This window comes from Herpailurus yagouaroundi, unplaced genomic scaffold, assembly GCF_014898765.1.
Source record: "Herpailurus yagouaroundi ecotype Mexico unplaced genomic scaffold, PumYag 142, whole genome shotgun sequence".
Taxonomy (NCBI): Eukaryota; Metazoa; Chordata; class Mammalia; order Carnivora; family Felidae; genus Herpailurus; species Herpailurus yagouaroundi.
In genome coordinates, this window is record NW_024412397.1 from 56,816,168 (window position 1) to 56,833,035 (window position 16,868).

The 16,868-nt window shown below is 40.8% G+C and overlaps 1 protein-coding gene across 4 annotated transcripts in view; it reads right to left on the bottom strand.

Moving 5' to 3' along the window:
- Positions 1 to 16,868, bottom strand: part of L3MBTL4 (L3MBTL histone methyl-lysine binding protein 4) — a 359,374-nt gene that overhangs the window by 112,944 nt on the left and 229,562 nt on the right. For all 4 annotated transcript variants that reach the window (XM_040479355.1, XM_040479359.1, XM_040479357.1 and 1 more), the window contains one exon: positions 5,778 to 5,951. In XM_040479355.1, the coding sequence (XP_040335289.1) occupies positions 5,778 to 5,951 (174 nt within the window). The remainder of the gene's footprint in view (positions 1 to 5,777; positions 5,952 to 16,868) is intronic.

Sequence of the window (16,868 nt, forward strand, 5' to 3'; positions counted from 1 at the left end):
AGGATTTTAGTCTGTTTTGCATTAGATTTCAGAACAGTACTTTTCTAAATATTTGTTAAATGAAAAATAATGAATGAATGAATGAATGAATGAATGAATGAATATGTTTGATTTCAGGACGTGGTTACAGTCAGGATCCCAATTCTTGTGGAGAAGGTGGTATGGAATAGTGAGCAGAGCAATGACTGGGAGAGAGCTCAAAGTTGCCATTCATGACACTGTCAATAAGGAAACTCAATTCTTTGGCTCTGATATCCTTCCATGCTCAAGAAGCAGGAGTAGGCAATATTTGAGTCCCTTCCCATTACACAGCCCCAGGATTGTCATACTTAGCTAGAGGTCCCTCAGAGTGCACCGGGAGGTGTGGAGAGGGAGGGAGCCTGTCTGGGTGGAGGTGCCTTTCTTGTCTAGCCACAACCTCTAGAGCCACAACCTCAACAGGATCCTGGTTGTCTTGATGGTTGATCACTGTTCACTTGATTAAGGGGTGTAATTAATTGAGTTCTGGATGCCAAGGAGTAGCTCAGACTAAATAAATAAAGTTCTAAATTTCCATTTTTGGTGCAAACATGTGCTGCATATACACAACTAGGACTGGCCCAGTTGCAAGACTTTAAAATCAATGATTTTTATAAAAATTGGAAAAGATATGGAACTATTATTTAAACAGTCTCTACTACATGCCAGGCCCACTCATAACATCTATATCTACCTACATCTATACACCTAGATGCAAGATCTAAGCTTCACATATTATATTCATTTTACAGGTGAAGAAATGAAGACTCTAAGAGGCAAAGTAAGGTATATACCTGAACCCACCAACTTAGATTTACTAAGAACCTATAATGTGACTGGAATGAGGAAGCAACAAAAGCATAATGAAAACTGGTTCTTCCTCTTTAGCAGCCTCCAGTCCTTTCGAGAAAATAAGGCACTCATACAAAGTAAGCATTAAAAAGGCACACACACAAGCTACTGAAGTGTGGTATGGAGCAAAGCACAAAGCAGGGCTAAGAACAAGGAGCGGGACTATTTCTTATTAGGTCCATATCCCTGGGCCTAGCAAGTGTCTGACACAGAGTGGCTGTTCCAAATCTATTTTATTTGTTGAGCGCCTACTGAGTGGCAGGCATTGTACTAGTTGTCAGAAATACAGAAATGTGTACAATGTGATCTCTAACCTCAAAAAGCTCATATGGGCTGGAACTGCTATAGAATGCTTTAAGACAAAAAATGAGCCTTTGTGAAGGGAGAAGATATAGGCGGAAGTAGACAAGGTAGGAAGAACAAAGGCACCACCAGCCCAGTAATTAAAGCAATATTGTGGATGATGACGGGGAGGGAGTGGGACACTGAGTTGACTTTATCTCCCACAGCAGGGAATTTATGTGGGAAGTCGTGAGAGAAGATACTGATGGATTAAGGAAAACCCTTGTAATAACCTGGAAGGTTAATACCGGAAGCAACCAACTAACACTGTTTTAATTCTGAGAACGGACCCCACAGAAAGTATTTATGGTGCAGCTAATGCGAGTAGTGGAAATAAACTAGTTGCTTGTGGCAGAACAATTTATTACAAGAAACATTAAGGAACTATTCCACTACGTTCCATTCTCCCTGATTACCATAGCTTTCCACAGCCATTTGTATTATCAATATAGGCCTTAGGGAAGTGTACAAAATTTATAATATGGAAGGCACTAGGACAAATAAAATGAGATTTATTAGGCATTTTCTTAGATTTTCTTAATAGCAATGAGTGAACATGAATATGACTGGATATTAACAATGGTGGTTCTACCAATTGCATGAATTAGGATATATTAAGCACCGCTTTGGGGAGGCAAAAGAAAAAGTTATTAAAGAATACTCACGTGGGTGGGAAATGCCTGGAAAAAATGCCCCATTCGGGCCTAGGGAAGCCAGTTAAAAGATAATATGGGGGGAGAGAGCAGTTGCATTTCAAAGTAATTTCTTTATGATGACACTGTTTTAATGAGTATAATTGAATTCCCTTGCTACAGAGTGAGGCCTTCAGTCTATTACAATGAAATGTGTTCAAGATGGAAAATTTTGTATTACATGCAGTGTAAGTGAGAGCAAATGGTTTTGGGGAAACATAGTAAGAGTCCTCCCCTCCAATAGTTCTATTTTCACAAAATAAGAAATAAATACATCACAAGATGACCCTTAGGATCCTAGATACGGTAGAAAGTAGTCCATACATAAATTCAGCCAGGCCCTTCAAAACATTAAACCCACATTCCTTTGTAGTCTAACGTAGTTGAAACATGTCCAAGATTTGGAGTCAGGCAATTCTAGACCCAAATCCTAACTTTCCTACTAATTGTCTGTGTGGTCCTGCACGCTCTGCTTAACCTCTCTGACCCTGCAGGTGTCTTGCATTATAAACTCAGAATAAGAATACTTATCACACATAAGGTTGTTGTGAGGATAAAATGAAATTAACACAATGATGTATATACACTGTTTAGCACAGTGCTTTGTGGCCCAAAGTAAGCACGTGACATGAATATTAGATAGTTATTATTACTAATACTTCTGGCGTCACTATTATTAGTTTACTGAAACAGGAATATGCTGGATCAAATGAGAACACCTATGTTTGGGTCCCAGATCAGTTACTTTTAAAGATCTCTAATTCCTCAACTGTAAATGGCAATATTATAATGACAATAATATCTGCTTTGCCTAAATCACAAGACTATGGGAAGTTCCAAAGGTAATGTACGTGCAGACTATAAAACTGTCAAACAACTTAAAACTATTCTCTCTCCCCAAGAGTCCATACTTAAATGACAGAAACTCAAGTGTAATGTCATTTGCCTGTACTTAATGCACCATGAATGTAATACGACTGACCCTATTAACACAAGGAAAAAAGAATATATGGTTTTTTAGTAATGGTGACCTATTGGGAGTCTGACTCTTTAAAGTTGTATTAACATGTAATATTACTGCTATGAACGTGAATGTTGTAAACCACTGGTAGCATGTAATCCACTCAACTTTAAAACTTGACCCTCTATTCAGAAACTTTGAACATAATTAGATGATTTACTAATCATAACTGCCTCTACCAAGATTAATATGAAAACAAACATACTTTTAAAAAGTAATCACAAAACTGATAAGGAGTTAGGGAAGAGACAAAATTCCCTAAATTGCTGGGCAGTATCTAATTGATTCTGGAAGAATGTTGAGAGTTAATTTTACATTTTGCACTTGAATTGTCAGCAGTCTGGAGATTCTAAGGTGACAAGTGTTGCTGGTATAAAAAATTACAAAAGGCCTGTCCTGAGCTCAATGATGGATGGATGGGTAGATAGGTGGATGGATGGGTGGATGGGAGGCGTGTGGAAACTGTAACTCTAATTTTCAGTAATTTAACCCCCACGTCTATCTGGGACATGAGCCAAGTAAAAATCATTCTCCTCAACATGTAGAAGAAAAGAGATGGAATTTAAATATTCTCCTCCACTTGTATCTGACATCTTGTGGTTTTAAGAGCAAATATTTCGGTTATGGAGAAGTCAGCTTCAGGAAACTACTACGAGTAAACTGTGAGGAGAGTTAAAATATATTTTTTTTCTGCTCATAATTGGCCTACATATGATTCCTTGATGATTTCCTTGATCTGTTTTTTTTCCCCCCAGCCTGGAATTCTAGACCATGAACAGGATGTCACAGCGATGGGTGTAGAATCAAAGTGGGCATTAGGGCCAGTACCATACAAACATTGTCATGATGGCTGGTTAAAAAAACGGGGGTGGGTACAGGGGTTGGAGTGCAATGTGGGCGCTGGTCTTGAGACTGGAAAATAAAAGAAGGCTTAAGAATTCAAGATGTGCACGACTCCCCTCCCCTCTCCCAGCTACTTCTACAGTGCTTGGCATCCGTGAATAGGATTCGACAGGATAGGATCATGTGTGATTTTTCTGCTTGGTTATCAACTGGCATTCTCTACTTCTTTCTACTGTAGTAATTACGCTTATCTGATGTATTTCAGCACAAATCCTCTTCAAAATGATAAAGCATATAATAATATATTGAAAAGAGTAAGTGCCTACGAGGAGTTCAAGATAGGGGAGGCCATACGTCCGTGTTTGCTAAAAAAGAAAGGCTTAGTTAGCCTTAAAGAATGGGGCAGTTCTAACAGCTTTTTTAAGGCATTTCAAAGATCTGTTTTGTCTCTCCAACTCTTGACATGGAGGATGAATGTCTAAAATGTTTACAAGAGAAACTGAGTTTTTATTTGGAAAAAAAAAAAAAGATAACAGAACAAAAAGAGTACGAGCAAACGGATGTACTGGTCTCTATAATTCTGGGTGGGATAAATGAACACCATTCCTTGGAAAACAGTTTTGAGAAAAGGAAGGGAAAAAATTCTCCCTCAACTAGGAAATAGAAAGGATGCTTGAGCTTTCAAACCACTTACAGTTGTAAACAGTGTGGGTGGGAAAAAGCAGTAAAGAACAACTAGACCCTGTGAAGTTTCAACAAGAGAAGTGGGTGTATAACAAATAACAAAAATGCAAGATGCAGCTACAAAAATAGAGAGGCATGAGTATCCATAGGAAAGAAATTGTACATTACAGGAGAGCTAATCTGCACAGTGGTGTGCAGAGAGAGTAAAACCAAAATCAGCTATTGGACAAGAATGAAAGGTCACCCAAATACCCTATACCAACATTTGCCTGAAAAAGAACAAAACCCACACTTTGCACCAAATTCTCCCAACGGATGGGTCTCCCCTTGGGAGTGAAGGAGCAGCCTTGCTGGGACCCATGGCACAAATGGGCAGAAAGTTGTTGCAGTGGAAACGCAGCTCCCGCATGACGAAAGGCATGCACCTCTTCCTTTCTCATGTGCTGAATGAAAAGAGCAAAGCTCTGGAGGTTTCAGAGAAACAGCAGCCCCTCAAGTAGCCGCTCCTTCAAACCTCAAGGAAGGAGGGTCTACTGTCTTTCAAGGGCTTGAAGGGGAGCGCCTTCTGTCTGAAGCAGAGACTGAAAAACACCCACTTCTCACTTCTCTGACAGGCATTTCTTGGCTCCACCTGTCTGATCTCCCATTGCTTACTGAGTGTAGGATTTTTCTGTTTACAATTCCTGACTTGGAGAAAGGGAGCTCTTTTTAAAAAAAAAAAAATTGTTAGATTATTAACACATTTAGGTTAAAACATACCAAATAAGGTTGTGTTTGCAGCCCCTTAGAAAATGATAGCATGTAAATGAAAATCAAAAATTGATGCTTACTTAAAACAGAAGTTCACACTTAAGAACAAAAGGATAGAGCGTGATCAAGGAGTCAAAATGGAAACTGTTCCGAGTGAGAAGAAATCCTGCGTGAGGTGCATCTGGATTAACGATGACAAGACAGATCCCAGGTAGGAGACGCAGTCCTGGTGGGACTGCAAATACTCGGCCATGACTCTGACACCATACCAAAGAGTAAAGAAGTTCAAGATAAAGGGGACTCTTACGGAATTTTATAGATGAGATGTGCTTTCTTATCCCTCACATGTGTATTTAGAAAGGGGTAAGTTCAAATTTTTGTGAGCGAAGAAATAAAAAAAATGTGTTTTAAATGAACATCAAGCCTTAGATGAATTCTAGGAGCCAGTGAACATAATCATACCCAAAACCGAACATAACCGCTTCAAAGAAACATAAGGAACTAGTACAGTTAAAATATTTGCTCTTATTCTGCATGCTTTACTTTCTGATTTACATTTTCAAAAAGTTCCTTACCTGGGCTGACTGTTCACCTTCTCGTGTTTTCCGTTGAAGTTCAAACTACAGAGGTTCTTTGATCTTGAATGTGAAGAGTCAGATTCCAAATTTGCCTGTGTCTGTTCTCGCAGACGGTCATGAAGAGTTGCCTCCTTTTTCAAGTTCATGTCGGAATACGGGCAGCCAAAAGCACTGGTTTGTATAAAAGTGAGAGCACAGTCGTCAGTTTATAGTGACACATCAGGAATCCACTGTCAAGGGAACAGACTTACACCCAAACTTTAAGACCTGAATACAGACATTCTCCTCTCACTGAATACACCCTAATGTTTCTTTTCAGATCGCCCTTTGAGGAAATCTCAGGTGCCAGATCACAGACACTGGTCCACAGAGTATCATAGGTAGAGTCATTAGCACATACAGTTTTACAATTTTGGAAACTTAAAAATCTAAGACTAACATAATAATGTGCTTCTGGTAGAGTGATGAAAATGTCATATAAACACTTGATTGAAAGTTTTTATTTTCTTATATTTATGCCCTGATTTGACCACGTGCATCACAAAATACTATGGGTAACTATTTACCAGTATCAGAGAATTTTCTGTTCTTATTTCTTAACATTCATGTATCCAGAAATACTGTATTTCTGCTTAATCCTTCTGAAACCTGCTAGGAAGTGTTGTGTTTGAATGTGAAGAGACACCTCAGATGAAAACGGAGAGGCCACAGTGAAGGCTGGATCCTGAATCTGAAATGTTGTTTGGAGCCTAACTAGCAAGGATCTGCCAGGACACAGGATCTGGTTCTTTCTATAGGCTGAGCAGTAGTCTCTGTTAAATTTCTCTGCCCACATTCCTGTCTCTAAAGAAGCCCCAAAGCTCTGCCGCTGCTGAGGAATCAGAGAGCCACTGTCAGGGAAAGCACAGGTGTGACAGGAGGTCACCTGTGCACAACCCTGGGGAAGGTACTTCATGCTCAAGCTTCAGTTTCTCTCCAGTTAAATGGGAAAATCAGATCCAACCCTAAGGGTTGTTGGGACCATGAGAAATCTCACACTGACACACATATACACACCCCGTTATATGGTAGTGGCTACTGTTATCCCAGTGCTATCATCCTCTCCATGTAGGGAAGCACATAGTCAAATGCATCAACATCTAAGCAGTTGGGTCTTTTTTATGAGTTTACTTCCAATTTACCGTATATTTGCCGATATATGATGCATAATAAATTCTTTTATTATGAAAACATGAACGTTTTCTTTCGCTATTTTAATGGCATGATAAAATCAGGGACCAATGCAGTTTTTCCTCTATCTTAAAATAGAGTGGAGTTTTCCAAGGAGAACGTACAAACAATCTAACCCCAGAAAGCCTTTAGTACCAACCTATAACTACAATTGATCTTCTGGACTTTGGGGTGGTGTGGTTAGGATGACACCAGCCTGACCAAACAAGCCAGAGTGAATCTAAACTGGCAACAGGGAGGATCATCAGCCTTTGCTGCAGACAGGAGGGTCCCCTTTACATTCATGTTCCGTAATGTGTAATACTTGGCATTGATTTATTATTTTGTTTAGTTATTGATTCAATAATCCATTAACTGAACATCTGCTATAAATCTAGTGAAGATGTATACTAATAAATACAATTTATAATAAGACCGAAAAAGGTACCTCTGATGAGTGTGTACTATAGGTCCATTAAAATTCAAGTTTTTTACATAGATTATTTCTAATATTTATTACTAAATACCCAAAGATGGTATTGACATATTTATCTTACAGGTAAGAAAACAGTCGCACACAGGATAAGCAACCTTCCCTAAGTTGACTGGCACTTTCTTAAAAAGCCTCAAAACTGTTCACTTAATTATTAGCACCAATAAGATGGGCAGAAGGGGGACAAGGTTCTTAACATCATCAAAAGAAGAAACATGAGGGGCACCTGGGTGGCTCAGTCCGACTTCAGCTCAGGTCATGATCCCACGTTTCAGGAGTTCGAGCCCTGCATCCTGCACAGGGCTTGCTGCTGTCAGCACAGAGCCCATAGCCCACTTCAGATCCTCTGCCGGCCTCCCTCTATGCCCCTCCCCTGCTTGCGCTCTCTCTCAAAAATAAAAATAAAACATTAAAAAAAAAAAAAAGGAAGAAACTTGAGAGAACTGTGGTATAATTCTTGTGCAAAGAGAAACCAAGGCAGGTATCTACAGGGTAGAGCAGTATTGTTTACTGCGTCTCATGTCTGGGGGAAATATGTCAGCGTGTGCCAGAGTCCCATGTGAGGACCGAAGATGTGAGTAAGTACTGTTTCTAATAACAACGCAGCAGGAGTTAATTTGTTTAAGCTACAGCATATGAGATCTAATGGGGAGTTTTGAAAGAACTTCCTGCAGAAAAAAGTTGAGGCTATCCTAAGGGAAACCGGGAAGTGTTTATTTCAAGTACAACTGAGTTTTCATTAAGATACTATTACTCTGAAGTTTTGCTATCCATCTAACCCATACACAATTTAAGACTTTTTTTTTTTTAGAGAGAGAGAGACAGAGAGCACAAGTGGGGAAAAGGGGCAGAGGGAGGAAGAGAGAGAGAATCTTAAGCAGGCTCCATGCTAAGTGCAGAGCCCAACGCAGGGTTCAAACCCACAACCCTGGGATCATGACCTGAGCCCAAATCAAGAGTCAGACGCTCAACAGACTGAGCCATCAAGGTGCCCTTCAATTTGAGACTTTTAAATGATTCGTTACAGTCATGAGTTTTCCTAATTCCACATCCTCACCCCAACATGTGCTGCGTGGCACTAACACTCTCTTCCTAAGGCTTATTTGTCCAGTTTGTCCAGCACTGTAGGCGGCAGCCACAGACCTTCTTGCTCGGCACGTGCTTCAGTTTAGAGAAATTTTGTTTCCCTCAACCTTCACTCAGAAATCAGTCCCTCTAGTCATCCAATCACCTGCTTATTACTTCCCACCTAGCTCCTCTCTGTCTCTGCAGTAATGAGGGATGCAAAACGGAATGGAACGCACCGAGCGTCACAAGAATGGAGCGCCTCCCGATTCCACGAGGCAAGCCCTGTGAGAACACGTCTCCAGAGCACACAGATCAGAAGGAATTGTGAAGTGCAAAAGAACATATCAAATGACAGGAGCATATGTTGCATATTTTGGTGAAGAACTTGAAGGAAGATAACGATGGGAGACGAAAGCACAAAAGGAGCAAGGGATGAGGGGCTCTCAGATACAGTTGTCTGCACCCTTTTTAACCTGCGTTGTGCTGGGAACAAGTTTCTGGATTGCAACGCTGTGCTTACTTGTTTTTTTTTTTTTAATTCTTTTTAATGTTTTTATTTATCTTTGAGACAGAGAGAGACAGAGCATGAGCAGGGGAGGGGCAGAGGGAGAGGGAGACACAGAATCTGAAGCAGGCTCCAGGCTCTGAACTGGCAGCACAGAGCCCGACGTGGGGCTCGAACTCACGGACCTCGAGATCATGACCTGAGCTGAAGTCGGATGATTAACCAACTGAGCCACCCAGGCGCCCCTGTGCTTACTTGTGTTCTCTGCAGAGAAATACTTATGTTAAAGAGAGGGCATCCCAAACTTTGGCCTGCCTTTCTGAAAATGCAGAACCTTACTCACGTGGATGTGCATGTGTGTGTATGTGTGTGTAACAGCATGCATGATTCCACATAAATCTATACCCATAGGAAAACAACCCACTGAATTGGTTGTTCTAGGTGTGATAAAACTATTTAAAACTTACCTTTTTAAATGTTTATTTATTTTTGTGAGAGAGAGACAGAGTGCAAGCTGGGGAGGGGCAGAGAGAGAGGGGGACAAAGAATCTGAAGCAGGCTCCAGGCTCTGAGCTGTCAGCACAGAGCCCGATGCGGGGCTCGAACTCATGAGCTGTGAGATCGTGACCTGAGCCAAAGTCGGGCGCTTAACCAACTAAGCCACCAGGTGCCCCTAAAACTTACTTATGAGCTAGGTAAATATTGGGGAAAGGAGGTTCTGAGGACACAGTCTCTTTAGAAAATTGTTGACCTAAGCTGAAATTCCAATGGCTTAAAGCTCTGTTGGTCCAGGTAAGATGTCAGCTTCTGACTGACAGGAAAGCAGTGCATTCAAATTTCAGCTCATTCTGGTCAAGATAGGAAGTGTAAAAACTGCAGGCTGAGGGGAAGCACTGAGCAGCAGCATTGTGTGGAAGACGCGGTTCCTCTGACTGAGCAGCCTGGTTCTGGGTCCCTCCTTAATTAAGGGCATGTTTGCTGTTTGCAGGAAAAGAAGCAAGAGACAGCAGGTACTACCAGGTTGGCCCATAGGAAAGTGCAGTTTCTAAAACACAAAGACAGTCAAATATCCAAATTTCATATGGTTCGACCGCATAATTGATTAAAAAACACGTCAGTCCCAAGCTCACCGACAGCAAGGCATATGAACGGAGGGTAAACGCTAAATAAGGAGAAAGGTGCCAGCCAGCTGCAGACAAGTTTTTTTTTTTTTTTTAATTTTTTGTTTTCAACGTTTATTTATTTTTGGGACAGAGAGAGACAGAGCATGAACGGGCGAGGGGCAGAGAGAGAGGGAGACACAGAATCGGAAACAGGCTCCAGGCTCTGAGCCATCAGCCCAGAGCCCGACGCGGGGCTCGAACTCACGGACCGCGAGATCGTGACCTGGCTGAAGTCGGACGCTTAACCGACTGCGCCACCCAGGCGCCCCAGCTGCAGACAAGTTTTAAAAGAGATTTTCTAACAGATCAAAAATGGAGATCCTAGTAGTCCTCTTCATAAACAGCAAGAAACATAAAAACGATGGCAATTAGAAATATTACTTTTGCTTTTCCGAATCTTTTAGTATAACGTTAACATCGGAGGATGAACGGGAAAGTAAAAGTAAATTGTACTGGTATACATGTTTTTTTTTTTTTCTTTAGAAAACTGGCCTGTACTCCTTTGAGGAGCACTCCTGACTGTTGCTCTGTCTTCGAGTCACAACGGGGCAAGGCCGGAGGCAGCAGCGCCTGGCAGCTGAGGCTGAATCGCTGCGTTTTGTGTCGGGCCCAGGAGGACCCTCAGCCTTTGGATTGTCCTCCTTTTTGCTCACAGGTTGGTGCAGTTTCCCCATATTCCCAGGACCAATCCTGATCCGGGGCCGAAGGTAATTTGCGAAACACAGTCGTCCATTCTAGGATTCAAAGGTCCAAACCTGAACGGTGCCCATGGCTGATACCAGCGCTCATGCCGTCGTTCAGGACTCTGGGCAGCCTCGTGGGCTCCGAGTCTACCAATGAGGCATATGCCTTGGTCCTTGTTCCTAAATGCCTGGTCTGCTGCTACAGCTAGAATTCGGGGGCCCTACTGGGACAGAAGCTCTATGTTCCTACTTTCTTCTTGGCCCCTTCGCAGGATAGGATTTCTGCCTCCCAGTCCCAACCCCAGAGCGAGGATCCACTTCCCAGATACTACCTGGCTGGTCTTCTGTGTGCTCGTCACCCTCAATTATTCTGTATTACCGTGCTTGGCCCTCTAATTGGATCCCTATGTTCATCATGGATTCCCCATCTGGTCCCAATTCTGAGTCTAGAGGATGACTCCTGACTGCCCAACCTCTCGGACTCCAGTTTTGCTCATTCTACTATGTTATCATCTTGTATCAACACTCTGTTCATTTTCTCATACCTAAGCTGCAAATTTGGTTTCTGCTTCTCTTTGACTACCCTGGTCTGCTGAAAACAATGGGCCACGTTCTGTCACATCCCAGGTAGTGGGCAGTTTGGGCCAGAAGGTTATAACTGAGTTGTCACAACTTTTCTAATGGTAGCTTCCCAACCAATGTACAGCTGCACTGGCCAGAGTCCCAGGCCAGTCCTCCCAGCCTGGAGCAGTCTCCTCCAGGCTCGAAATCCCCTCTTGTTCCCAAGTACTGGTGACCATTTTTTCTCTGTGACATGACATTAAAATGTTGGGAAGCATTACAAATTTCAGCAAGACAGCAAAGATGAAATAGCCCCTTCAGTGCTGTACTTCCAAAAATAAATAAACAACAACAACACAGAGGTCAGCAGTATTTCAGGAAGAATGTCAAGTCGTTGACAACCTTTCTCCTAATCTTGAAAAGTGAACTTGCCAGAAATAGACAGTAGCTCCCAGGAGGAGTTCTGCACTAGCACTACGCCCTCATCTAGCCCACGAATTAGAAACAGAGTGAGACTTTAAACAGTTCTTTTCTAACGTAACTAACCTGCCCCCTCGATGAGGCCTACTGTGTTCTATATTTTAGCCTCGATTTTTTTTTTTTACAAGCCAACTATATGCTTTTCCTTCTATGACCCAGATAAGCAACCCAGAAGAATTATATCTCACTTGGGATATTAGATTCGAAGTCTTTTCATCTATCTTCGAAAGACAAAGAATACTTGTTGGAGTGGGAGGAGGCATCCTATTTGGAAGCATTCATGGAAGAGGTGGTCTGAGGGGTCTGCCTCTCCGAAACAAAAGGCAGCAGGGAAGTACTGAATGGCTCCCTCTGCCAGATCATGAGAGAGGTCACGGAGACTTAGCAGAAAAAGGGGGTCAGCGAGGAAAGGGGAAGGAACTAGATAAATAAATGCCACCCGCCCTGTGATTTGGCCCTGGGCCCTGAGGCGACAAGACCCCATTCTCTGGCAGGTGACTGACATCCTACCGGTCATGTAAGAAGACCAGCAGCCCGCCCACCATACTCCACCCCACACTCTTTCCCAGTAGACTGAATACTACTTGTTCTGTCATTTAACTTTCTGAAAATAAGCCATTCCTTTTCAATCTTTAATACGTGGGTAGTCTAAACTTAACATAGTATAAGAATGTTAACTGGACATTTTTTTATTCTTAAGAAAATGCTGATTTTTTTGGCCAAATGGCACTAAAAAACATGATACATACTCCAGTTCAGATTGCTGAAATTATGGAATACCTATATAGTTTCTACAGAAACTTTTAAGAGCTAACATGACTTAAATTATTGATGATTTTGCTTCTATGAGGATTAAGAGCACGTACAAATAATATGTTGGAAATATAGACCCAGGAAGAAAGAAACATCATAATTTTTAAAATATGTACTGAGGATGTAACACAATTTCTATTATGTTGTTCTCAGATACAGAGATGGGCAAAAATCAACTGGCATAGATGTCAGATTCTAAGGTCTCAGGGCCAATTTTCCTCAAATTCAGGCGGCTTTAAAACAGTTGCTCAAGACAAGTTACAGGCAAATTTTCTCTGATTCTGACTAGCCTTGCCCATAACACAGCTGATACCTCACTTAATTGTCATTAAAAGCATTAGAAAAGTGAATGCACACAGTAAAAAAAAAAAAAGTATGAATATTAAAAACAAAAGTTTCCTAAGTAGAGTTAAAATAAGTCGATAGCTATAGAACTCACAGTTCAAAGAGTTGGATAAAATAAATTTCGTTCTAGAAACAATTTTTTGTGGGGGTAATGCAGCCCATGAAGTCACGCTAGATATTATGAACTTGCTGCAATGGTCAGGTAGGAAGTTAGAAGAGAATCACCGTGCAAATGGAGGCTATAATCAGGATAGTGCCAAAAAGCACAGGTTTAAGAATCAGAGGAAACTGGATTAAAGCTGTTAGCACCAGAACCTTGGGCAAGCTTTTCCACTGTCTCCTACTCCCTCATCTATAAAATGGTGATGAACAGCTTTCTCATATGGACTTTTGTGAAAACCAAATGAGACAAATCAAGCAAGGTCCTGGTATTGTGACTACCATGAATCTTTAATTGGAAAAGGCCTTCTATGATACAAAATACAATACTAATGTTCCTATTTATTGTGGTTATTATTTTCCATTCTATAATGTTTATTTGGTTCTTTATTGCTTAAAGCAACTTTATTGAGGTATGACTGACATATAATAAGCTGTATATACTTAACGTATACAACACAATGAGTTTGAGATAAATATACACCTGTGAAACTATCATCACCATCAAGACCATAAATATACACATCACCTCCAAAGCTCTCCTCCTGCCACCTTAATTATTTTATTTTATTTTAGTTTTTTAGTGGTAGGACCTTATGGAGCATGTAAGTGGCTCAGTCGGTTGAGTATCCTAATTCTTGATTAGGGCTCAGGCCATGATCTCATGGTTCCTGGGGTTGAGCCCTGAGTCATGGCAGAGCCTGCTTGGGATTCTCTCTCATTCTGCCACCACTCCCCCATCCCCACTGGAGCACACACACCGGCACATGCATGCTCGCTCTCTCTCTCTCTCTCTCTCAAAGTAAATAAACATTCAAAAAAGAGAACATTTAATTTAAGATCTACTTTCTTAGCAAATTTTAAGTATACACTATTAGCTATACACACTGTGCTTTATAATAGATCTGCAGAATTTATTGACCTTGCATAACTGAAACCTTGTACCTTTTAACCTGTCACCTCTCCATTTCCTCCCCCCCCCCCAACCTCTAGTATCCACCATTCTACTCTGTACAAGTCTATTTTAGATTCCACATAAAAGTGGTATCATACAGTATTTTTCTGGCTTATTTCACTGTTGTAAATGGCAGGATTTCCTTCTTATTAAACAGCATTGTCTGTTGTATGTGGATGTCACATTTTTTCAATCTATTCATCCACCAATGGGTATTTAGGTTGTTTCCATATCCTGGCTATTGCAAACAATGCTATAATAAACATAGGAGTGCAGGTATCTCTTCAAGAATCTTATTTCAGTTCCTTTGGATATACACCTGAAGCGGGGTTGTTGGGTGATATGGTAGTTCTATTCTTAATTTTTTGAGGAAACCCCATACTGTCACAGTGGCTACACCATTTTGTATTTCCACAACAATGCACAAGGACTCCCATGTCTCATGCTCACCAACACTTGTTATCTTTTTATTTTTATTATAGTCATCCTTACAGGCATGAAGTGATATCTCATTGTGGTTTTAATTTGCATTTCTCTGATGATTAGTGATGTTGAGTATGTTTTCATGTGCCTGTTGACCTTCTGTATGTCTTCTTTGGAGAAAGGTCTAGTTAGGTCCTTTGCCCATTTTTAAATCAGATTATTTGTAGGTTTTTTGTGATTAAGTTGTAGGAGTTCCTTACATATTTTGGATATTGAACCCTTATCAAATACGTATGGTTTGCAAATATTTACTCCCATTCCATAGGTTGTCTTTTCATTTGTTTGTGGTTTCCTTTGCTGTGTGGAAGCTTTTTATTTCAATGTAATCCCACTTGCTTATTTTTGCTTTTGTTGCTTGTGCTTGTGTTCTTAGTATCACATTCAAAAAGTCATTGCCAAGACAAATGTCAAGGAATTTTTTTACAAAGTAGGCTTCATGCCCAGCATGGAGTCCAATGTGGGGCTTGAAGTAATGACCCTGAGATCAAGACCTGAGGTGACGTCAGGATTTAGTTGCCTAACTGACTGAATCACCCAGGTCCCCCAAGGAACTTTTTACTTATGCTTTAGGACTTTTACAGTTTCAAGCCTGACGTTTCAGTTTTTAATTCATTTTGAATTGTTTTAAAAAAAATTTGGGGCGCCTGGGTGGCGCAGTCGGTTAAGCGTCCGACTTCAACCAGGTCACGATCTCACGGTCCGTGAGTTCGAGCCCCGCGTCGGGCTCTGGGCTGATGGCTCGGAGCCTGGAGCCTGTTTCCGATTCTGTGTCTCCCTCTCTCTCTGCCCCTCGCCCGTTCATGCTCTGTCTCTCTCTGTCCCAAAAATAAATAAAAACGTTGAAAAAAAAATTAAAAAAAAAATTTAATGTTTTTATTTATTTTTGAGACAGAGAGAGACAGAGCATGAGCAGGGGAGGGGCAGAGAGAGAGGGGGACACAGAATCCGAAGCAACTCCAGGCTCTGAGCTGTCAGCACAGAGCCTGATGCAGGGCTCGAACTCACGGGCTGTGAGATCATGACCTGAGCTGAAGTCGGACACTTAACTGACTGAGCCACCCAGGCACCCCATTTTTTTGAATTGATTTTTATGTATGGAATAAGAGTCTAGTTTCATTCTGCATATGGATATCCAATTTTCCCTATGTCATTTATTGAAGACACTGTCCTTTCTCCATTGTACATTCTTGGCTCTCTTTCAAAGATCAGTTGACTATATATATGTGGGTTTATTTCTGTGCTCTATTTTGTTCCTTTATGTGACTACTTTTATGCTAGTGGCATACTTTTTTGATTATTATGCTTTGACTGTATGATAGTATAATTTGAAGTCAGGGAAGAGTGTGATGCCTACAGCTTTGATATTTTTGCTTAAGACTGCTTTGGCAATTCAGGGTCTTTTTTGGTCCTGTATCAATTTTAGGATTGTTTTTTCTCTTTCTTTGAAAAATCATGTAATTTTGATAGAGATTGCATTGAAGTTTTAGATAGCTTTGGGCAGTATGGATATTTTAACAATTTTAATTCTTTCAATCCATGAACATGGGATAACTTCCCATTTATTTGTGTCTTCTTTAATTTCTTTAATCAGTGTTTTATCATTTTCATTGTACATATCTTTCACCTCTGTGGTTAAATTTATCCCTAAGTATCTTATTCTTTTTGATGCTGTTATAAATTTTTTTCATGTGTATTTATTTTTGAGAGAGAGAGAGAGGGAGAGAGAGAGAGAGACAGAGCATGAGTTCAGGAGAAGCAGAGAGGGGTTGAGCTGTCAGCATAATCTGACGTGGTGCTCCAACTCATGAACTGCGAGATCATGACCTGAGCTGAAGTTGGACGCTTAACTGACTGAGTCACCCATGTGCCCCTTTTTTGATGCTATTATAAATGAAATTTTCTTAGTTTCTTTTTAGAAAGTTCATTGTTAGTATACAGAAACATAACTGACTTTTGTATATTGGTATTCTTTCTTGCAAATTTACTGAATTCATTCATTAGTTCTGATAGTTTTCCAGTGTAGTTTTTAGAGTTTTCCATATATAAGATCATGTCTTATTCATTTTACTTCTTCATTTCTGATCTCGAGTCCTTTTAATTTTTTTCTTGCCTTATTATCTGGGCAGCCCTTACAGAAATATGTTGAACAAAAGTGGCAAGAGTGGTCTTCC